At 38.4% G+C, this 24,135-nt stretch overlaps 1 protein-coding gene across 1 annotated transcript; it reads left to right on the top strand.

The window, feature by feature from the left end:
• The first annotated feature begins 16 nt into the window (after positions 1 to 16).
• Positions 17 to 16,766, top strand: LOC137029645 (cell surface A33 antigen-like). The gene is made up of 6 exons (XM_067399288.1): positions 17 to 324; positions 11,531 to 11,682; positions 12,342 to 12,662; positions 12,764 to 13,033; positions 13,520 to 13,606; positions 14,675 to 16,766. The coding sequence occupies exons 2-6, from the start codon at positions 11,571 to 11,573 to the stop codon at positions 14,806 to 14,808; spliced, it is 924 nt and encodes a 307-aa protein (XP_067255389.1). The 5' UTR covers positions 17 to 324; positions 11,531 to 11,570; the 3' UTR covers positions 14,809 to 16,766.
• The last annotated feature ends 7,369 nt before the right edge of the window (positions 16,767 to 24,135 follow it).

A 24,135-nucleotide genomic window follows, 5' to 3' on the forward strand; every position in this document is an offset into this window, starting at 1 on the left:
ACTTTTCCACTGAATTGAAAGACTTTCCTGCCATCGAGGAGGTAGATATAGAGGATGTAAAGCTGCCGTCACGCTGTGTTCAGTTCTAGTCTGTGTTTGTTTATATCGCGCTGTGCAAACAACCTATACACATTTGGAATGACACGAGGCTGAGTAAATGACATTATTTTAGGATCCATTTGAGAGGTTCATAATTGTTCATCATAAGGAGACCCTCAGAAGTGTTGTTCTCACTCAAACCCCTCAGATTCTGAGAAGTCGTTTTTAATGTACATTCCAAAAATGAAAAACAACAAAAAATGGATTCTTCAAAGACCCACTGAGGTGAAAATCAAGTTTTTAATGTTGTTTATATGTCTATGTGGTGTTTTTAAAGGTGCCCTAGAATTAAAAATTGAATTTATCTAGGCATAGTTGAATAACTAGAGTTCAGTACATGGAATGACATACAGTGAGTCTCAAACTCCATTGTTTCCTCCTCCTTGTAAAAATCTCATTTGTTTAAAAGACCTCAGAAGAACAGGCGAATCTCAACATAACACCGGCTGTTACAGTCGGGATCATTAATATGTACGCTCCATATTTGCATATGCCAGCCCATGTTCAAGGCATTACACAAGGGCAGGTAGTATTAACGTCTGGATCTGTGCACAGCTGAATCATCAGACTAGGTAAGCAAGCAAGGACAATAGTGAAAAATGGCAGATGGAGCGATAATAACTGACATGATCCATGATAACATGATATTTTTAGTGATATTTGTAAACTTTCTTTCTAAATGTTTCGTTAGCATGTTGCTAATGTACTGTTAAATGTGGTTAACATTACCATCACCATCAGACAAGAGCCATCGCTATTTTAATTTTTAAACCCTTGCAGTTTGTATAATTCATAAACACAACTTCATTCTTTATAAATTTCTCCAACAGTGTAGCATTAGCCGTCAACCACGAAGCATAGCCTCAAACTAATTTAGAATCAAATGTAAACATCCAAATAAATACAATACTCACATAATCCGATGTATGCATGCGCATGCATGACGAACACTTTTTAAAGATCCATTTTGAGGTTTATATTAGCTGTGTGAACTTTGTTTATGCTGTTCAAGGCAAGCGCGAGCTCCATTGGCGGAAAGCACGAGAATTTAAAGGGGCCGCAGCATGAATCGGCACATTTTTAATTATGCCTCAAAATTAAAAAATTAATTAAAAACAATCTATGGGGTATTTTGAGCTGAAACTTCACAGACACATTCAGGAGACACCTTAGACTTATATTACATCTTGTAAAAAACGTTCGATGGCACCTTTAATATGCTTTAAGACAAACCATGTGCAAATTCATAAGTCAACACAAGTATTTTCTGTTTAAAACCGCAGTGATATATAGACAGTTTCAAAAACGCATTTTGAAATCACTGTTTGTTTGTTTTTTTTTTTTGTTTTTTTGATGTCACAAACTACCTTGTAACCAGTCACGTCAAAGTGCTGCTGGGCTTTAGCATATCATTACTATGACCGCTCTAATGCAGATGAATCTCAAGAGAATATATCCTGGTATATTATTCTGTTGATATGAAAAATCGGGTAGATTTAACAATATAGCGGGTGTATGATGTATATTACAATGTTATGATGAATTATAAAGCCTAACTTTCTCCACTGACATTCGAAGTTGTTCAAAGCGTTTCTAAGGATACTGATTTTAGAAGGCATCTGTCTGATTCAGAAGTCGAATGGGAACATGGTTTGTAACATTACCAATACATTATTAGCAGCTGCTTGCTAATGTAGTCAAGCAAAAGGCTAATCATATTAAAGCAGAACTAAGCAAGATTCGCGAAGCTCCCCCTACAGTTTCCTTCAGTGAATCACACTGTCATAAATACTCCAAGCGCAGCTCTGGACTACAACGACTACAACACTCGCCAGCGCAGTAGTTTTGCAAATACAGTACAAGAAAGAGGAGGTGGGTAATTTGCAAATACAGTACACTCGATGGAGGTGGGTAATTTTCGAAATTGTCTTATAAAGACATAATATATACATTTTTCTTGAATTACCGTAAAGCATTTTGTCACTCTCGCGTGAACGGGAACATGAGGCGAGATTGTTTCGGGTCGGTGCAGCTCAAGTTGCAAGTGCTGTTTTCTGGCGTAGACGTGCCAGAGGGGGTTGTGCTCACCTCAAACACACCACTACAAGTCAATTAACCATCGTAAGGACTTAGAAAACTATTTATGAAGGTAAAAAAAAGTTACTGCTTTAGTTCTAGTTCTGCTTTAATTACCGTCATGTGTCCGACGTTGTAAAAGCCATAGTGCAGCGTTTACCTCAGTAAAGCCGGGTGCACACTGTGCGATTTATAATAGTCCTTTACGATGGTTGCTTGTCAGACTGTACGAACATGATCCTCATGTCACACTGTGGGATCTCAGCCGTCATTTATGTCAGACTGCACACGTTCGATGACAGTGAGCTGCATTACATGCGGGACTGAAATAGTGGCTAACAAACACATCTCTATTGTTAATTTTGATCACGGCTTGTCTTGAAAAACGAAGAAAATTTGACGTTTGTCGCAGGGGAAGTCACACTGGAGGATTGTGCGCCAAATCTTCTGACACTGCCAGAATTTCGTCGGAGGTAAAAATTCGATCGCAACGGTCAGTGCGATCAAACTCGGCAGTGCCGCGTTAATAAACCTTCGCGGGGCCCTGGGCTAACGAACGTTATGACTGACTGTACAAATAGCTTTGACCCAAAACCTTAGGTAAATATTTAAAAACTGCTGAAAGCAACAGGGAAAAAAGCAATTCACAGAAACAGCTCGACTCCAGGCAGAGAAACATGATTTGCAGTTATCATTTTGTGTCAAGTTGTTGGATTTTGAGTACCGTATATAGGCTATTGTATTATTATATATTATGTTGACAACTCATCAATTAAATATTGTCCATTTTATATTCTGCATAATTGGGTGTTTTTCAATAAACAACACTGAAAAAAAAACTGTACTATAAAACTATGTATATTTTAGGGCTGGACAATATGACGACATAACATTGATATAAGTGATTACGCTGATTTAAACCTACCTATATTGTAGTTATATAGAATATTCACAGGCAGTTTTGCTTTATGTATTTCCCCGCCGTCGAAATATAAATGTCAGGAAACACGACTCCAGGCTGCATGTCAATATCCATGGATTAGGTTTATTTGACAAGTTGTAAGGAACACATTCAATTCCAACCTTTAGTGTAAATCGTTAGTTTTACTCGCGTTTTCGCAGTTTCCCCTGTTAAATCCAGTCAGGCAGCAGCTTCTTTTGCCACTCAGTCCAGCTGAGGAGCGCGCTTTCGGCGGGAAAGTGACGTCAATGCATACCCTCTATCCACAAGTTTACGCCCCATGAGGCCTTGCGTCAAACGTGGGAGCGTCTTCCGGTTCGAAACAAGCTGGACGTGACACTCATTCATTCAACAGTTGACAGTCATTCAAGATTTAACGATCCAAACTTGCGAATGTTTGTTTTTTACTTAAAGATTTAAGATTCCGGCATAAATATTTGAACAATGTTTTACAATAAAAAATGTTACAGTAATAGTAATGTATTAATTTATGTCAGGAGTGCACATCAATCATGCTAAATCTAACTGATATTTATATTGACATAAAAAGAAAACACAGACCTATTCAGTTGCGCCTGCTTACATTTATTTGCGATCACAAGAATGCAAAAAACAACTCCACTAAGGCTTTTAAATCCAAAGGCTTACACGTTTAGAAATATATTGATAACATACCCTATGTTTACGTCACTTTTCTGAGCATTTCTATTTATTTTCCTCTAAATTATGCGATGATTGCTATCCGAGGATGTTCGCTCTCCGTCTATCTATCCTGATCCTTTCAGCCAGAGCAACAGAGGGAGCTCATGAGAAGACAACAGGAGTTATGAGTTATACGAGTTAACCGGAGTGTGTGAATCTGTGAAAGATACGCATTTGTCAGGAATCAACAGGCAGGGAAGAGACAGATAAAACATTGAACCAAATAAATACACGATTATAATCATATAAGAATTGTCTATATTCCTCAATCAGTCTCTGATATTTTCCATAAACGTGTGTATTTATTATCGCAGTGGTTAACAAGTAGCCTTTAGTATCGCATACAGTGGAAACGCGACTGGCTCTGGCACGCACGACACGTTAGGAGTCAATAACATCATAAGGCTTTGGTGCATCAGTGACTGGTGAAGTACAGACAGCGGGTTGTTCATGTATTGCAGGGTCGGGATGCTCTAGCTAGTCATGCAGCAGCACTTTTGCGGAAGGTCAGTAAAGTAAAGAGCAATTAAGAACACGAAAACTGTTTATTGTATTGTGATATTATTAACTAATAATGTAGTAAACTGAGATGTTGTCCCTGAGCACCGTAACGACATCTCTCAAAAAGATTTGCAACTTTACAAAGTAAACAATGATCCAAAAAACACTTAGCCTCTTCGCTAATTAGCACACAAAATACCATTGGTATGCTACTTCCGCCGCCTCACCAGAAGTTGTACCCACGTTCTCTTTTACAGTAGCGCCCCGCGGAAACAGGTGCATAGAGGAGAGAGAAACTTCCGGAGGTTGGAGTTTTGCCTGTCTGGAAACTTCATAACTAAAAAAGTAGAATTCTCTTGGTTGGGTTTTTTCTTTTCTTTCCCATCTCTGTCCTTCTTTTGCATATCTTCTGTTTTCCATCATCTCTTGAGTCGGGTGCAGCATATTTTCTGGAATCGGACGATCATCGAAGAAAACTTTGAACTTGAACTGTCCCTGCATTGCATTGGAAAGAGCCTGCGAGCAGGAACTGGCAAGCCATGCCCATAAAAGGATTTTTTTCTACTGATTTTCTACTCTCAAATTCCACTGTCAAATTATTTGGGTTTATTTTTATTTTATTTTTGTTGTTTTTCTGAAGAACAAGAGTGAAAAAAAAGTATCTCAAAGTGTCATTTGGAAGAATTGTATTCATAGTCAAATTCAAGGTTATTATCTATATTAAATAAGCCAACTAGAAACAAACTGAATAAATAGGTGAAATATATATTCTATATTATTCTATATATCTATATTTCATATTATTACTTTTATTAGGTTGAATCTAAATAGGTCAAAAGGAAATAAAAAAACAATTATTAAAATAGAAAAAATAAATAGAACAATAGAACATTTAAATAAGTGTTATAAGAAGAATACATTTACTTATTTTACTCTTTTCATTTATTTCATCCTCCATTACCCCTTTTTGGTCACTATATCCATTTTTGTTTTTTTTGTTTATTGGTTTTGATGATGTATTGAATCTCTGACATTATTATTATTATTTATTTTATTTTTTTTTTCCTTTTATTATTGCATTATTGATATCCTTTAATACATCTTACCTGTTTCTGATGCAGCCAGTGTTGTCGTCATTTCCTTCTACCCTTGTTGCTAACACAGTCTCTTGAGCAAGTCTGGCAAAGGCTGAAAATGAGGACATTTATTACGAAAAAAGAAAAAGTGCTGACTTTACTTTGCGATAATGGACATCATAGAGAGAGAAAACGTGAATGTGGAAAGTGCAGTCATAGTCAAAGGCCTCACGTTAACCGAGACAGATAGTGAGCTAGAGACATTCTTGCAAAAGTATGGATCAATTAGACGTAATTTGATAATCAATGACCAAACTTCTGAGTTTCATCACCATGGTATTATGGAATATGCTCACAGCACTTCCATGCTGAACTTAACACCCTTGTTACCTTTAACCCTGGGAAGTCTCTCAAACCCGAGTGTTACATTCCAAGTACGAGCTCTGGCTAGCGTCTGTAAGCAGACAGCTAGTGGTACGGTTACTGAAGAGTATCTTGAAACGTTGAAGGCCCTTGCTAGGGGAAGTGGGAAGTCTTTCTTAGATGTGCTTCAGGGGGAGTGGGAAAAGCTTCAGGAAGCCCACTCCGCTAACCGTTCTCCATTAAGAGCACAAAATGCAAGCTTTAATGATTCTGAGAGTGTGGAAGCAATCGTTCCAGAACCTGTGTGTTGTTCCCCGATGCCCTTGTCTACCTCTGCTGAAATGCGAACCCCAGAATCAAAAGACCCAACCAAGAGACGGGAGGCCTCTATGGCCTTCCCAAATTCAGAAAACGTTGTTGATGGTGTTACCGTGACTACTAACCCTACTTTTTGTGCGAGCATCGCTGACCCACCGGGTATTCAAAGAATGGTAGTAGAGCACATAGTGAAGACTGCTGATGCCACAATGGCACAGCATGCCTCAGTTCGACTTAGAGTTTTCTCAGGGAGGAGCCCGTGCCCTCCAAATGAACCCGATTTTGATACTTGGAGAGCAAGTGTAGATCTCCTGTTAAGTGACCCGTCGGTTTCAGACTTGCATAGAGTGAGGAGGATCTTAGACAGCTTGTTGCCTCCAGCTGCAGACGTAGTGAAACATGTGCGACCTCCAGCTTTGCCGGCGGTATATCTTGAGTTGCTGGAGTAGGTCTATGGTTCTGTAGAGGATGGTGATGAACTGTTAGCCAAATTCATGGGCACCTTACAGAACAGGGAGAAAAGTCATCAGATTTTTTGCATCGGTTGCAAGTTATTTTGAGTACAACGATTAGGAGGAGAGGCATTGCGGAGAGAGACCACGATCGTTGCCTCTTGAAACAGTTCATGAGAGGGTGTTGGGACGATGGTCTCATAGCCAGCCTTCAGTTAGGAAGGAGGGAGGCTCACCCACCCACCTTTGCTGAGTTGGTTGTTTTAATCCGAACAGAGGAGGGTAAGCATGTCTCCACGGAATAGCGGATGAAAAAGTACCTTGGGTTGTCAAAAGCTCCTAATACCTACCCGAGACCACGAGCTGCCACTCAGCAAGTATCAGCTTATTCTCATGAGACTACAAATTCTGACACTTCTGAAACTGACCTCAAAAAAAAAAACAGCTTGCAGAGGTCCAGGCCCAAGTTGATAATTTAAGTCAAACCACAGTGTGGCGACCAGGGCGGGCGAGAGCCGCGAGGGAACGGCGCGAGGCCGGTGGCGCGAGTGTGAATGAGCTTCACCTGGGAGGCGCACTGGCCTTGAGTCCCTCACGGAGGAGCTCCGGGAGCATAAAAGGAGGAGCGACTACCGTGAAAGACGAGAGAGGACCAGGCCTGGACTTTGTGTTATGTTTTATTATGTTTGTGTGGCCGGCAGACGTCTCGTTTTGTTTGTTTATTTTGAGATTAAAGTTTTGTTGAAAGTTCACCGGTTCCCGCCTCCTTCTTCCCACATTTACGAACCTCGTTACACACAGGCCATAAGCGGCCGAGTGCATCCTCTGAGAAGGTGGAGCTGAGCACTTTGAGGAAAGTAGTGGAAGATTTGCGCACTCAGGTTACCACTTTGAAAGCATCCATGGCCCAAGAAGTAAGGCGCGAAAATTCAGATGACTCAGAAATCGCTAAGCTGCGACAACAAGTTGCTGAGCTGCGGGCTCAGAGTGTTACTCAAAAGAGTTATAGACCACCGTGAGACTGCTGGTCCTCGAGTTCTCCCGGCACAGAATTCGTTTGAGACAGACATTGGTAGAAGTGCTAGAAGGTCCCAACCAATGACCAACCGGCCTCGTCCTGGATATTGTTTCAGATGCAGGGAAGATGGGCATTTGGCCATTGCTTGTGAAAATGCTGTGAACCCCGCAAAGGTTGAGGAAAAGAGGCGTAAGTTGAGGGAGCAACAAGCTCAGTGGGACTCGCTGCATGGTCATTCCTCTTTGTCTTTAAAGGGAAGTCTCTATAGTGGGGCATACAGAGACGAGGTGTAAAAGTATCTGCCCTAAATGTTACAGGCAAGAGTCTGTCACGAGCAGTCATCATAAAGCACCGCTAAAAAGCCTGACGAAGGGGTTAGTAGGGGTTAAGTGCACTGCGCAGATCATTATTGATAGAAAGGAATTAGATTGTCTCCTTGACACAGGGTCTCAGGTCACTACAGTCCCCAGTCATTCTACGAGGCACATTTGTCTGATCACCCACTGAAGTCGTTAGTAAATTTGTTGGAAGTGGAGGGAGCCAATGGGCAAGCTGTGCCATACTTAGGGTACACTGAACTGACTTTAAAGTTTCCTAGAGAGTTCATAGGCATTGAAGTCGAGGTCCCCACGTTAGCTTATAATAGTTCCAGATCTAAAAAGTCTGTCGCAAGTTCTTGTCGGAACCAACTCCCTGGATGTGCTTTACAGCCATTGCATTAAGGAAATTGAGAGTAGCCCTTGTTCGAGTCTCCATGGATATCAGGCAGTGCTTAAAGTCCTTGTGGCAAGGTGGAGGCAAACCAGCAGTGAAGCATTAGGACAAGTGAAGCTGGTAGGGAATCTTCATGAAGTTGTGGCTGCCGGGAGCACTGTATTCAGGAACTGATGACTGCTGGAGTTATTCGTGAGTCGCAGTCCCCCTTTTCTTCGCCCATAGTTATAGTCCGAAAGAAAGATGGCTCGGTACGGCTCTGTACCGACTTTCGGAAGTTGAATTTCCAGACGATCAAAGACGCATACACTCTGCCCAATCTGGAAGAAGTCTTTTCTGTACTTACAGGCTCAAAGTGGTTCTCTGTGCTTGATTTAAAATCTGGGTTTTACCAGATTGAGATGGATGAGGCTGATAAGTGCAAGACTGCTTTTGTGTGCCCTCTTGGATTCTGGGAATTCAATAGAATGCCCCAAGGAATCACGAATGCGCCAAGTACGTTCCAAAGATTAATGGAGCGGTGCATGGGTGATCTTCACAGGAAACCGGTGCTAGTCTTTATTGTCTTTATTGACGACCTGATAGCCTTTTCAGAGACCTTGGAAGAACACGAGTCGCGGTTAGTACAGGTCCTCAATCGGCAGTACGGGTTGAAGTTGTCGCCTGAAAAATGCCGTTTCTTTCAGTCAAGTATTTGGGGCATGTTGTCTCGAGGGATGGGGTAAAGACTGACCCGGCTAAGATTGAAGCTCTTAAGTCTTGGCCAAGGCCTACAAATTTGAAAGAACTGAGAGCGTTCTTAGGATTTGCAGGGTACTACAGAAAGTTTGTGTGTGACTACTCAAAGATAGTCAAATCTCTCACGGGATTCACTGAAGGGTACCCTCTACTTCGTAGGGGCCGCAGTGGGAAACGAGAGGGGGGTGGGTACTTCAATACCAAAGAGCATTTCGGTGATCGGTGGACCATTGCATGTGAGCATGCCTTTGATGTTATCATTTCTAAGCTGACCTCCGCTCCTGTCCTGGGATTTGCTGACTCGTCTTTCAGAAAGAAAGAGAAAGGATCAAGCAGTTTCCACTTCACCACCTGGCGGAGCCTGAAACTGGGTCTGAGGTTCTCATGGCGGATGTGGTGAATGCCATTTGAGAGATGCATCAGGTGATTGCTTTGCCCGAAAGCCCTCCACACTCTCCAGTTACATTGGTTGAGTCCCTCACTCATAGTGTTGATGCTTTGCCGAATGAATTTCAACACGAGGTTGAGCATGGTCTTCCTGATCTCTCTAACATCTAAGAGGGTACATTAGCAGAATGGCAAAGGAAAGATCCAGAGCTTGAGGTAGTAATTGAATGGATGAAGAATGGGACTAGGCCAGGTACCCTGAGGGGTCAACCACCTGATATGGTATTGTGGTTGAGGGAGTGGAGTTGTCTTGAACTGAGAAATGGGGTGCTGTATAGGAGGAAGCAAGAACAAGGGGCTCTTCAGTATCAGTTAGTGCTACTTGTGCCGCGACGCGCGCGTTACAGCATCATTTCAGATGCGATGTGTCCGAAGATTATTCTAGTTGATTAATTATTCTGTCACAGACTTTTAAAAAAATGTTTTATACCTAATAAATGTACTATTAGTTTCTTCTCTAAATTTGTTTCCATCACGTTTTATGTTCATTTTATTTCGCTGAATAAAAAGTATCCACCCCAACGAGTGTACGAGTTACATTCATTCACATCTTGTGTACTATCTTAAAATGTGCAGACGTAGATGACTCATTTAAAATTCTGTACTTGCTTACATTACTGCATGCATAAGTTTCAGAAACCCACTTTAAAAATGACGGTCAAATGCAATAGATCATCAGTAAGTCATGGTAATTGACACTTTCTTTGTCCATTTATTCAGCTTCTTAATGATTTTAGTAGTAACGTTTATCATAGATAGGCTTTAGCAAGTTATTGACAACATTATTTCTATTAGGCCTATGCTTCATTTTTATGAACATGCACACGGCTTCTATCTCGCGCACAGACGTGCGTGCGAGCCTTTGAAACTATTTGGCTGCAGAAAGATGCGTTCTGCGTGCGTGACGTGTCCGCTGCGCCTGTGAATCTTGATTCGGGTGTGGCGACAATGCGTTTTAAAATGCAAAAGAGGATTGTCTCGGGGGCCCCCCAGTGTTCGGGGCCCTGGGCTGCAGCCCATGTTGCCCATTAGGATAACGCGGCCCTGTTAATCGGCTGTCTGTGAATATGTCAAACTAGCGATCAAAGAGTACAGATTTTAGCGTAGGATTATAGGAATCTTTTAGGATTTGCAAAATTTGTCTCAGTCGACCAAATCGTGGCCAAAATCACACAGTGTGAACCCGGCTTAAGTTAACCGAGTGGATCTCTCATCTCGCGCGAGTGAGTGGATGCGGAGCTAATTAGCATATTCATAGATCCACATATATTAGATGAAGCAAGGGTGTAAAGTTACATTCAGGCTATTTTAAAGCATGAAGACACTTGTTTTCAGAGGATTTTTTTTTTTAAATACGTCACTTTGGTGATCAAAGAAGTGATAAAAGTATGGACTACAGGGAGATTTACATGATTAGTACAACAGATTTTGTGGTCGAGTGTTTGGGGGTTTCATTTTTAAGGGCTGTCAAGTTCAGTTGCACTTTGCTTGGTTTATCATAAAAAACCCTTGTTCCCTTGCATATACTAAACTAAAATTACACCACTAGACTATCAATTGACCCACAATTACAAGAGGTAGTGCTAAGTCTGTCACTGGTGCCCCCACAAAACATCAAGTCTGTACTAGTAGGAGGTGAACACTGAGTAGTCAGAGCATGTTGTGAAATGTTGTGGTGTCCCTTTCCAGTACTCTGTGGCATCTTGTGTAGGTTTTATGTGAAAAGCAGAAGCACTGAAAAAAGAAAGCAAATTCAACAACAGACTCCATGTTCTCTACCCCTCCATGTTTGAAAGTAAAATGCATTTTTAAAAATGTTACCTCTTTATTTTCATTTCCTCCATGCCATTGAATACACAACAAAGAGTCAGAAATATTTCATTCAAGATAATAGAATCGCTATTTACAGAAACAGATTAAGTTTATGAACACTGTCCTTTCAGAATGGTGTAAAACAATGACGTGATGGTAATATCCATTGTAAGTAAATACAATCTGTGTTAAAGTGAATCTCTGAGTGCATGACCAAAGGACTTTTTTTTTCTTTTTTTGACTTGTGATCTAGATTATGGGTGGGCTCATGGACAGGAAGTTCATCACTCAGAATGTGTGTTCACGAGCGCAGAAGTGTCTCACACACTGAGCGCATCGACATGTTTTTAAAACAAGTTACAAACTGTCTTTTATTTTTGACTTTAATTTGTCTCCTGCATACAGGTAAGAGACTTTAGTTCTGTTTATTTTGGCCTTTTATTTAAAGCAAAGAAGCAATAAAAGAGCCTATTGTCTCAGTTATGACTTATACTGTCTAAGAAATATAAACCTACTAAAATCAAAGATCTCAGTGATAGACTAAATTAATGGATCTTAGATGCGGTTGTTTTTTTGTTTTTTGTGATATCTTTTCTTTTAAAAAAATGTGACATCTGTACTGTATATTTTAACGGATCATTCTGCTGTTAGTTACACAAGACAACAATGCCAGTGATGGGCTTAATAAATGTGGTAACACTTCATAATAAGGTCTCATTTCTTAACATAAGATAGCATGAATAACTATGAGCAATGTATTTTTACAGCATTTATTAACTCTTATTACTGTTAGTCGATAAAAATACAGTACAGTACAGGTTCATTGTTTGTTCATGTTAGTTCACGTGCTTAAATGTAGAAATTAACATTTGATTAACAAATTCTGTAAGAGTATAGTTCATTGTTCATGTTAACAAATTAAACTATTGTAAAGTTTATTGTCAATGCATCTTATATGTGGTAGACTTTCTGTGAAATCTTTAACAATAATTTTGATATATGTACTGTATATTTGAAGGGAACATGCTGTTGTCGGTTACACTGAAATTTGTGTCAATCCACAGATGCGGAGTCTATCAGAGCAGATGAAGGAGCGACTGTCCATCTGCCCTGCCACTCACCACCTGATGACAGTGAAAAAGTTTCTGTAAAGTGGACAAAAAATAGTGCAACTAGCGAAACTATCTGTGAATGGATTATTCAAAAAAATATTGGATCTTCCTCCAATGGTTGCATTCCTCGTTTTACATTCAACAGAACATCTTTTACACTAAGTATAGAAAAGCTTCAGCCCAATGACTCTGGTAATTACAGCTGTAAAATAACAAGATTAATTCCACCACCAACATTTGACAACATCTCAAATGTGATACTCCATGTTGCAGGTGATTGCCATTCATAAATGATTTATTTGAACTGTCGCTTGTTGTTGTTGCCCATCTTACCTAGATGTCCGTAATAAACATCATTTCCATCTCCCCTACAGCACATCCAGGTCTGTCCCTGCAGCTCCTGAACAGCAGTGATGACACCTGTGTTCATCTGCTCTGCTCTCTAGAGAGTCTGAACCCTGAGCTGGTGAACTTCACCTGGAGCAGAGGTCAAATGTCACTTCATCCATCCACATCTTATGACATGAAGAGTGAGCTGGATCTGTGTAAACCTGACTGGAGTGATGGAGACATGATCACCTGCCACGCCAGCTACTCAAATAGTCAAACCCAAATAAGTATACAACTCCCTGCTTCTGACAAAGGTGTGTCATTTAAACTACCTATCACTTTAACCAGGACAAAATAGAGTACAATGTTTAATATACTAAATGAGTCAAGTAAGCAAATTCCCACCAGCCTTATTGTTGACTGCTAAATAATGCTGAAACCACATATACCTGTTTAAATGTTAGATATAGAGCAGTTTGTTTAAATAATGGGATTTGACTTTAACCAGACTAAAAAATAACATAGTTTTTCAATTGTACTAAAATACTAAATTACCACTGCCTCCAAATACTTAATGCTTCTGATGTCATTAAGCATTTCTATCAAGGAACTTTGTGTAATACTTAAAAATGCTAACACACATTAATTCCAGTACATAGGCCTATACGTTTTTTTTTTTTTTTGTTGTTTTTTTTGCTTTATTGCAAATAGTATATGATGGTCTCTAGCAAACATTAAAATCAAACATTAATCCGTCTGATGTGTAGGATCTGATTATACCCTCTTTGTGACCATGACAGCTAAGCAGTTGATCATCATATGCAGTGCTGCTGCAGGCCTCATCCTCTGCATCATCATCATCATCATTGTTGTTGTTCTTTGCAAATGTGAGTATATGATTATGTTTATCTCTTTAACAATTAATGCACCTCAGATTACTTTGATTTATAGAAACCTCGACTCCCACAGGGGAGCAGCGAATTACAGTAACTGCGACTTAAAGAAAATAGGACATTGCATGAAGAATCTTACTTACTTTCATATGTTACACAATAATGCAAGTTAAGAAATAGTTCAGCAGTTAAAAAAAGAATGCAAGAATTTGACGGAAATAATGACGGAAAAAAATCTCCCTCCCTCTGTTCAAACACCTCTCTATCTCTAAACATCTGTATCCTTCCCTATGTCTATTTCTGCTTTCTGTCAATATGACGTTAAAATCTTAAGGACAACATTTTTATATTTTCAGAACATCATCCGAAATTAAAAACAGTGAATTAACATATCTGTTTGTAGCATGTGGTGAACTAAAAACAGCTTAAATAGAAGGTAAAATGCTGGTCCTAGCTGGTTGAATCTAGTCTAGCTGGTTTCCCAGCCTGACCAGCAAACAAAACCCTAACCATTCAGCTAGAAACAAGAATTAGCTGGTTGTTAGATCTTATTTTGAGTAAATGAGTAAGACCAAGACCAAAACAAACAATATCTGTACTAGTTAGGTCTACGTGGGAAAGTAACTAAGGATGTTGCATTCGTCTACAGAGTATTAACAGTTCTCACGGATCACTAAAAACTTTAAATTCGTCCTGACCTATCCAGTATATTGTAAACATATTTTTAGAGACCACCACTAGATGGCGACAACAACTGCGGTAAATAAACATTAGCCTCATTATCGTCACACACACACACACACACACACACACAAAAATTTCTTTAAATTAAAGTTTGATATTTTTTTTTTAAATAATTGACAATTTAGACACTAATTGTCAGTAGATCCACTTTTACCATAATGACCATAACAGTTTATATTGCACAAACCACTCATAATTAATTTAGGTCTAAATATGTTAATATGACGGTTTATCTGTGGAAAGGAAATACGTGTATGTTGATTGTATTTGTATGTGTGTGTTATCTCTGTCTAACTGGGTGTCTGTTTGATTTTGCAGGTAGAAAGCGAGACGAAAATGGATCTATAGTGTTCAGCAATAAAGTGTATGAGAACTTCAGCTTCGCCATGTCCCGGCAAAACGCACAGTCCATTGCTAAAGCTCAGACAGAAGAGTGTATTTATGAGAACTAACTGCTGCTGCTGCTTACATTAGCTTTGTTTAACGCCAGATGGGAATAGCTGTTATAAACGCAGTACCCGTTTACGTATTTTTCTAAGACATTTGATGGTGCACCTTGAATGTGAAGAAAATGGCCACTTACTGACTTGAAAACTGTAAGTAGGTACTTTTATGAGTATTTTTGAAGTTCTCGTTGTATTTAAGCACTGTATAGGAGTAGCCTACTAAACTATTATGTGCCGTAAATTAAATTATATGATTATGAACAGGACTTCATATCTGTTTTTATTAGATAAAATGCTGGGGCATTATTACAATCTCACTTTGCACTTTTTGTCATGTGACTTTTGGTTTTGGTATGGTGTTTGGACTAAATTTTGTAGTGTTTCATTTCTTGTAAAAAAAAAAATTAATAAAACACCATAAAAGCCTTTTTTTTTTTTTGTAGTCTCTACTATCAAACCAAACTTAGCAGAAAATAATCTTACACTAAGTCATTATCTCACACCATCTCATATGCTCTGATGAACTTTGGGTTGCAATGAAAAATAATCACTTAATACAGGTCATAGTTTGAGCAAAGGTGTCTTTAGTTCCGAGTAAATGGTAGGGGTTTATTTAGTAAAACTGCATACTTTGCTCCTATTGCATAAGGAGTCATGGCCATGAGTGTTTGTGGTTGACAAGTACTTATGAAGTCACACTGCACATGAATAAGACAACAAAACATTAATATTAAACATTAAATCTGATACTATTCTGAATGGTACAATCTAAGTTGAAAATACTGGTTAAAATAAAAGAACATATAAAACTAAATAAAAAGGTTCGTAGAGAAACACTTTAAATTGGCTTGAAAAAGCCTCACCTGAAAGTTAAGTAGTTTTAAAAGCTTGAAGTTTGAAGGTTTTAGTTTGAAATAGTTTGTTTTAGTTAAGTAGTTTTGAAATTAGATAGATAGATAGATAGATAGATAGATAGATAGATAGATAGATAGATAGATAGATAGATAGATAGATAGATAGATAGATAAAACTGCACTTATACAGCATTTTTTAAAATTTGTTAATGTTAATTTCAACATTTGTTAACATTAGTTAATGCACTGTGAACTAACATGAACAAACAATGAACAATTGTATTTTCTTTAACTAATGTTAACGAAGATTAGTAAATACTGTAACAAATGTATCGCTCATGGTTAGTTCATGTTAGTTAATACATGAACTAATGTTTAACTTATGAACCTTATTGTAAAGTGTTACCAGCCAACTTATTGAACTGAACAAAGGTGCAACTCTCACTCTTACAGCGCTCTAATTAAAAAACTAGGCCTTCATCAGATAACCAACCAACCAGATCAAGCTAACTTAATAAAATATACCTCTCTTTTTACAGTAACTCTCTCATTGTTGCATAGTATAGTCATTAGAAATTTTATATAGTTTTTTCTCAATCGCTTTGGCACATTCCCGAAACACTCTTAACATTCTCTAAACTGTAAGTGCAAATGTCACAACTGTTTGCTGGAACATCAGAACTCTATTGCATGTCTGCAAAATGTAGTAACTCACCCAAAACATTTCATTCATGCATTAAAATGTAGTTCGTGTCAGTAGATATAAAGTGTTTTTGTCATCGTGTGAGCCATACTGCTCAAAATGTTTAGATGTTTTTTTCACCATGGAAAATTTGTTTAAATTTTCATGTTTTTTTTTTTCTTCTGCTTTTTATTGACACTGACTGCTTTCTGTACAAGTTGTCTAGCTTAATGCTCTGTTGTATCACACTGAGCTTTTTACATACAGATTTCCAACAGTATGTATACATTAAGGAAAATCAAGTCAATGTTGTACACAAAAGAAAATGAACATTTGTATTGTGCTAGGCAAACTGCATATATGATTCTAAACTTGATTGGTATGATTGTGATTCCTATTTTATTACTATGGAAGGCCATTTGCCAATTAAACAGACATTACTAAAATTGTCAGATATATATGGAATATACACACATGTCTGATAGATTTTGATAGCTGAATGGATCATTCTGCATGTGATGGCTCACATGATGAAAAAATAGAAGTTGTGAAGAGTTCGACAATTTCACTGAGAATCAACACATCAGTTTTTCAACAAGCCATGTGCCTTTAGTTATTATGCAAATTCTAGACAATTGTACTTTCTCTTTTGCACACATGCAATTTGCTTAAATCAATAAGAAACTCAAATCTGATGGGAACAGGAAACTAATTGTTCAGAGATCTGAACATATTGTTTTGAGAGAAAAAAATCTGAGAATTGAGAAAAAGCATTTGAGGAAAAACTGTAATTTCCTTTGTAAAATGTGTAATGCACACACTAGCCTATATAGAATATGACAGGATTCAGATGATGTGCTGCTGTTGACTGCTGGCTGCTGCTAACTACCCCCATTACTTAAAGACAGTGTTGGGGAGTAGTTAACTACATGTAGCGACGCTACTAGTTTAACTACATTTTCAGTAGCTTGTCAGTAGTTCAGCTACTTTTAAGACAGTGTAGCTTTTCCAGTAGTTAACTACTTTTACCAGCAAGTAGGGGTGAACGCCGACCAAAAGCTACAAGCTACATTGCGTTTTGCGTTCTGGTTATAGACTGTGGTTCTGACGAGCCTGCAATGCTTTGAAGCAGCACAGCGTCTTCAGATCACGAACTAAAATCGTGCATTTCCGCCATCTATTGTTATATCACGCATTTTGTGACTTTAGTTCATCGAGAAAAGATCGCCTGATGATTATGTAAAGGACAGAAATGAGTTCTTTATAGTAGCTATTAAAGGTTTCGTTTAATTTATAAACAAATGATTAAAACGCTGTCTGTGTCGAAGACTTCAAGCACATACAGGTGAATAATAGTCTTTTTAAATGGATTGTCCTGCTTTGTTGCAGTCTATTTCAAATGTATGAAAACTATTTTATTATAGTGGTGACCCGCCATAGTTTAATCTGTCCCGACACAGTTTTATAATGAACCTAAGATCACTAACGCAGTGTTTTTCGTCATTGCATTGGCAAAGCATTCGTCAATTGAACAGAAAACAAAATCGCAATATAGCTTAGTGCGCTTATCACACGGCAAAGGCTGATCTAATAAAATAGCGTGGATTTCAGAATGTTCACGCAAGAAGCGCACAATTCGCGTCTCAAAGCTTTTCAAAGTTTAACCTGCATTTTTCAGTGTATCCAATTTAAGTTGCATATTTTGTTCTTGCATTGATGCAGGTGCAAGTCCGGTTCCAAATCACTGAGGGTGCTCCTGAAATTAGTCAGGATGCTTTAGTAAAGTGCAGATTAGGGCTATGAATCTTTGGGTAGACAGCGATCCAATTCGATTCATGATTCATAGGTGTTCGATTTGATTTGATTTGATTTGATTTGATTTGAGAACGATTTTTGCAAATTCAGAACGATTCGATTCGAGACGATTCGATTAATTTGATTCGATTCTGCATTTTAATATGCATTTATAGGGATATTGAAATGCTTCCCTCAACGTGTCTTAGTCAGGGTGTGAATTACACAATGGCCTTTAGGAGGTCAGAGAGTAAGGGCAAAAACAAACAAACAAACAAACCAAAAACCTTTTGTCCATTGTTAATGTTAGTTCTCGATGATGCTACATAACTTTATTTTAACAGCCTATAAAAATTGGCATTTGTGGAAATTTACATAAGCCAATTTTTAAGGGTTTTAAAAGTATTGTTAGGCCTAGTTCATGTTAAATATAGTGGAGGATAGTGTTAAAGGCTACACAACCTTATTAAACTGTTCCAGGTCTACATTAAAAATACTAATGCTTACATGGAGAGATTATCATGGACTTTCCCAACTAATTCTAAACTAACTTTTCTTCACGGAATAGTAAAAATCCCTCTTTGTTCTCTTTATACGGAACATTTCCCTTATGGTGATTCTGAAAGAAAACGCGCTGGGTTTCTACTGTTGCTATCCTACTAAGGAACGCAACTTTAATGCGAATCTGATTGATAAACCGCGTGCTTATGTCACTGTTGTTAATGGTGTAGTTATTTCAGCAGTTTCTTCGCACATTCAGTTTAATGACATTAAGTTAATAATTTCATTTATCATTCATTGAACTGTATGCATTTAGACACTTACATTATGTGTTTGCTCCGTCCATGCAATAAATGTGTGCCTTGAAACTGCTCAGGTAATGTCAATGAACCATTTCCGACTTTTCCAATATTTTTCTGCATTTACATTGCTTATTATTATTGTCCTGTGTTATGGTTATGGAGCAATTTAGAGTGTGAATTCTGCATTTATATGCAGATATCACTTCTGAAACTGCAGAGTGCAATTGGTCGTTGGTCCTCTCATAGCATGAAAAACAAAACTTTTGAGGGTGCTTAGGTGCAGGGTGCGATTTGTAAGGGGTGGGGGGAATTTCCCCCCTTCTGGTCTGTGTATCCCTGCCTCTGCTGAATTATTTTTATCCCCGGTGGGGATACTCCTCCTCATTGTCAATTTCAACTTCAGTCCTTCTGTTTTTAATAATTACAGGAGCAAGCCTAACCTTTAAGTTGTCCTTTATGATATCATCATGTGTGTTTACATCGCTGTCAGTGTTCACTGTGGAACTGCTGTCACTTTCTCCAAGCAGATAGAGGTCTTGTTGATCCTCATTCTTCTGGAGATCACTGAATGGATAGAGAAACTCTTGTTCTGCTTTGCTGCCAGATCTTATGGAATGACACTGTTTGTAGATACGGGAAGAAGGAGGCGGGAACCGGCGAACATTCAACATAACTTTAATATGAAATGAACAAAGAACAAAACAAAAGTAATGCCGGCAGACCCTCGTGGACGTCTGCCGGCCACACAAACATAATATAACATAAAATAAAGTCCAGGCCTGGTTCTCCCTCGTCCTTCACTGTCATCACTCCTCCTTTTATGCCTCCGGAGCTCCTCTGTGAGAGACTCGAGGCTGGCGCGCCTCGCAGGTGATGCTCGTTATCACTTGCGTCACCGGCCTTGCGCCATTCCCTCACGGCTCTCGCCGGCCCTGCTCGTCATATACCCCCATCGCCCCTCGCAGGCCAGGTGGTACTCCCGAGACTGCGCTCTACTCCCCCCCAGGGCCTGTCTCGGCGTCCGCAGCACCTGGGGGTAAGGACAGACGAGATGAGAGAAAGGAAACGGAAGCAAGGGGAGCGACAGAACGAGAGAGGGGAGAGAGGAGAAAGAGAAAAAAAAATTTTCAAGGCTGAATTTAGTTCAAATTGGTCTCTTAGACAATTTACTTTAGATCTTTCCACATCTTTCATCGGAAGGCAAGTAAACGTATAGTTCCAAGGCTTTATGTCATCATCTTCTCACCCAGTTAGGGCATTTATTTCAAAACTAAAATAGTGGCTACTGAATTAGCACCCAGTCAAGAATTTCCAATTCTTGCAGCAACATCAGTCCAAAACTATTTGTGGCCCCTAAATTTTGTAATGGAACCGAATCAGCACCCAGTCAAGAAATTATAATTCTTGCAGCAACATCAGTCCCAAGACATTCTGTGGTTTCTGCAATCTCTGGACAAATGGACAAACTGTTTCTTTAATAATTTCTACAGACACAAAGATAAAGGACCAAGCCTCTGCTTCTACAATCTCTTAATGAACGGACCAAATTGTTTCTTAAACAATTCCTACAGACACCAGAGAAAGGACCAAACCATGTACTATATATCTGTGGCTCCTACAGTCTCATGAGAACGGACCAAACCTCTTCCTTAAATGATTCCTACAGACTCAAGAGAACAGGGCCAAGCTATAAACCTTATATCAATAGCTTCTACAGTCACAGGAAAATGGTCTAAAACATTTAAAAAGGTTCCTGCAGACTCACGAGAAAGGCCCAAGCCTAAAGTTCTCAACAGCACTACACTGTATGTGACTACACTACAAATTTTACTGGTCTACTTATTATTATTTTCTTTTCTTTAAGTTCTTTTAAGAGAGCTGATAAGTTTCACTCACCAAATTTGTATATTTGAGACAGGATCCAGTTGATCTGTATCTGTTGATCTTCAACATAAAAACTGTAGAATCTCCAAGACTCTTCTGTTCACTTCTTGTTGCAGTTGGTGAGTTCTCTTCTTGTCAGTCTCTCCTGGCTGGCTCGCCAGATTGTTAGATTTTGCTGTATCTTGCCGTGCAGTCATTTGGGTGGCTTGCCAGTGTATTAGATTTTTCTAATACATAAAATAAGTAAGCTTGACCATAGTTCTTATGGGGAGAAGGTTTTATTGAAGTTAGTAGTGTAGCACAGCCCAGCAAACAATAGCCGTCATTTCACCGTCTCGGTTAACTATAGACCCGATACAGTCCGGCTATGTGTAACCCACTTTTAGCCAAAATAATCTTTCTTTTGGTTACATGTCGTTTTTGCCAAAAAAAACTTGCGAGATGTATGATACTGCATCATGTAAGCAAAGTCAACAGTGATTACAAGGTGTTTGGTTTCATATCTTTGACATGTTATATTGGTTGGCTGTGCGTAGCCACGATTTAGCTCAGACCGGCTATTTGTAGTCAGACCGGCTATTTGTAGCCCACCTTTAGTCAATCCTGATTTATTGTAGTTTTTGGACAGGAAGTGCATGAGATGGTTGATATCTCATCATGTTCGCAATGTCAATGATTTCTACAAGATGTAAGTGGCATTTCATGACATGGTCTATCTGTAGTCACGATTTAGCTCTGAATTGGATAGGCTATGAGTAGTCTGATTCAGACCAGCAATGAGTGTAACCAAAATAGTGTTAAGTAATTTTCGACCACAAAGCTTGTGGGATTCATTATATACTTGCATTTATATATATAGAAATGCAAGTATAGCCTACATTTGAAACAGCATATTTTTGCTGTCACACAAGCCTACACACTCTACGATATTATATATATAGTGGGAGATAGTGGGAGATATATATATGGGTATAGCCAAGTCGTATATATATATATATATATATATATATATATATATATATATATATATATATATATGAATTATAATTATAATTTATACATGAACTCAAAAGGGCTACAAACAACAGAATACTGTAAGGACCTCCCACAGGAGATCGATCTTCCCTGCAATCTACTCTGAGCAATGCTGTTTGTTTGTCATTCACACCCATCAGTTTCTGTGGGCCACATGTCTGTATGGGCCATTTGGTTCACACCTTTACAAACACAGATAGGGCCCTATAAAATCCGTTTTATTTTTTTCCCAAATTCCATTTTATTTTTTCCCAAATTGAAGTGACTTTCAGAGCAGCTCTGGAGATGAATTCGTGCGTTCATATAGTGTGTATGGGGGATTCGTGCCATTGATAAACAGTCGTGTACTTTTTACGTGTGAGAAGGGGTACGTCGCAACACAGACGCGTGAGACCAACGCCGGAGAAAGGGTACGTCGCATCACAGACTCGTGACACTAGCGCCGGAGAAAGGTTACGTCTCAACACAGACGCGTGAGACCAACGCCGGAGAAGGGGCACGTTGCCACCACAATAAATTAATATCCTGCCCTCATGTATGTGTTCGTATTTTCTTTATCAATCACTTTTTTTTTTTTTTTTACTTTTCTGTGTTCTGATGACACTGGATATACAGTAGCCTATCCTATACAAATGGTGCATTGCATACAAAGTTGTATAGCCTACTGTTTAAAAACCTAATCATAATAATAAAAAAAATAATTCACTTTCTCTTTGAGATTAATGACTGTACAAATTATACACCACCAAAGTCGCGTTATGTTCACGACTATTACCAACTTCAAATTCAAGCACGTAAAATTTATAATTATAATCTAGAAACATAATATTCTGGGATATATCATTCTGAGCTTTTACTTTTGATAGTGGTAAGAATTTTAATTAAAAAGATGACCATACAATGTGTGAATAAATTAGCTCACAATATCAGATTATGCGATATTGTTTTCGGGAGATTAAGTCATTTTAATAGCCTCTTATTTTCAAGAAATTAAATATAACAAAATATAGGAAATTACTATTCTGATCACAAATTTCTTAAAAGTAATGTTTAAATGATGTTTTCAGCAATAGCTTTAGGTTTATTGGCCTCGATGAGCATGAGACTCCCGGCCTGAGATTGTGTCCCAGACGGAATTAATTTGTGAATCTTTGTAAATATTCATGGCTTATACAGCGGGAAAATTTACTGTAATGCAGTTCTGTGGTTTTGCCTGGGCGGGGTTATTATAGTTAATTAATAACAAAAACTATTAAAACATTTATGCTAATCGAAATAAACCTGAAATATAAGAAAATATAAATATTAGTTGAAAAACTTAAACTGAAAGAAAATGATTGTTGCCTTGTCAGTATCATTTTTGTGTTTTTCCCCCTGACTTTCAACTGACGCGATCATCTTTTCATTAACCGACAAGGTTAAATTAAATTAATTAAACAAAATTAGAATTGATAAGTGTCTGTGAATCATTAAAAAAATCCCAGAGGTTTAGTTTTAGCCTAGGCCTACATGAACAAATAGCAAAATAAACAACAAAACATGAGGATTCATTATAATCACGCATCTGCAGAGCTTCTGTGAACGAAAAAAAGGATTGAATTATATAAAAGGAATAAATAGCCTATGTCTATGTGCTTATAGCCTATTAACAAAATGAAAGGGGGAAAATGTGACAATTATAATTGAGACTAGAGTAGGCTTGATTGATTGAGACCTATATGAGTCGCGGTTCATTTGAGAAGTTCACAGAAAGGAAACCGAGACGGCAGAAAAATCTTTGTTTATTTTACGAGCAAAGTTTTTTTTCATTGTGAGTGTACAAAACTAATAGGCATATTTAACCCTTCACAGATTCGAATGGTGTTGCATCTATATGACCATAAATGTCTGATTATTTTAAGTTGTTTCCGCTTTTATAAGAAAATTCAAGTGAACGCGTCGGCGCCTCATCACGCGGACACAAAACATATCAGTTTTAGTAACTTGACATGTAAATGAAATATACTGTCAATACACAAGTTACACAAATTATTTAGATAAATAAATGCATTTATTTCTTCAAAGGGATAGAAAACAAATTAATAATATAAGTCTAAAATGATTCCTTATCTTATAGCTCCATCTAGTGGACAAGGTTAATATCCAAGCCTTCAGGTTGCAGATGAAATTGCTGATGATTTAGAGCAGTGGTTATAATACCAAAAATAAAATTATAATAGTTCAGGGTGAGAACAGCAAATTCTAAACCAGGAGTTCTCAACTGAATAGGGTTGGAGTTAAA

Source organism: Chanodichthys erythropterus, chromosome 10 (genome assembly GCF_024489055.1).
Source record: "Chanodichthys erythropterus isolate Z2021 chromosome 10, ASM2448905v1, whole genome shotgun sequence".
NCBI lineage: Eukaryota > Metazoa > Chordata > Actinopteri > Cypriniformes > Xenocyprididae > Chanodichthys > Chanodichthys erythropterus.

What these genes read in the sequence shown, in the direction of transcription:
- LOC137029645 (XM_067399288.1), top strand. Translation starts at nt 11,571, where the DNA reads ATGTGTGTTCACGAGCGCAGAAGTGTCTCACACACTGAGCGCATCGAC. An exon ending in AATTTGTCTCCTGCATACAG is followed by an intron (nt 11,683 to 12,341) that starts GTAAGAGACTTT and finishes GTCAATCCACAG; the next exon opens with ATGCGGAGTCTATCAGAGCA. An exon ending in TGTTGTTGTTCTTTGCAAAT is followed by an intron (nt 13,607 to 14,674) that starts GTGAGTATATGA and finishes TTGATTTTGCAG; the next exon opens with GTAGAAAGCGAGACGAAAAT.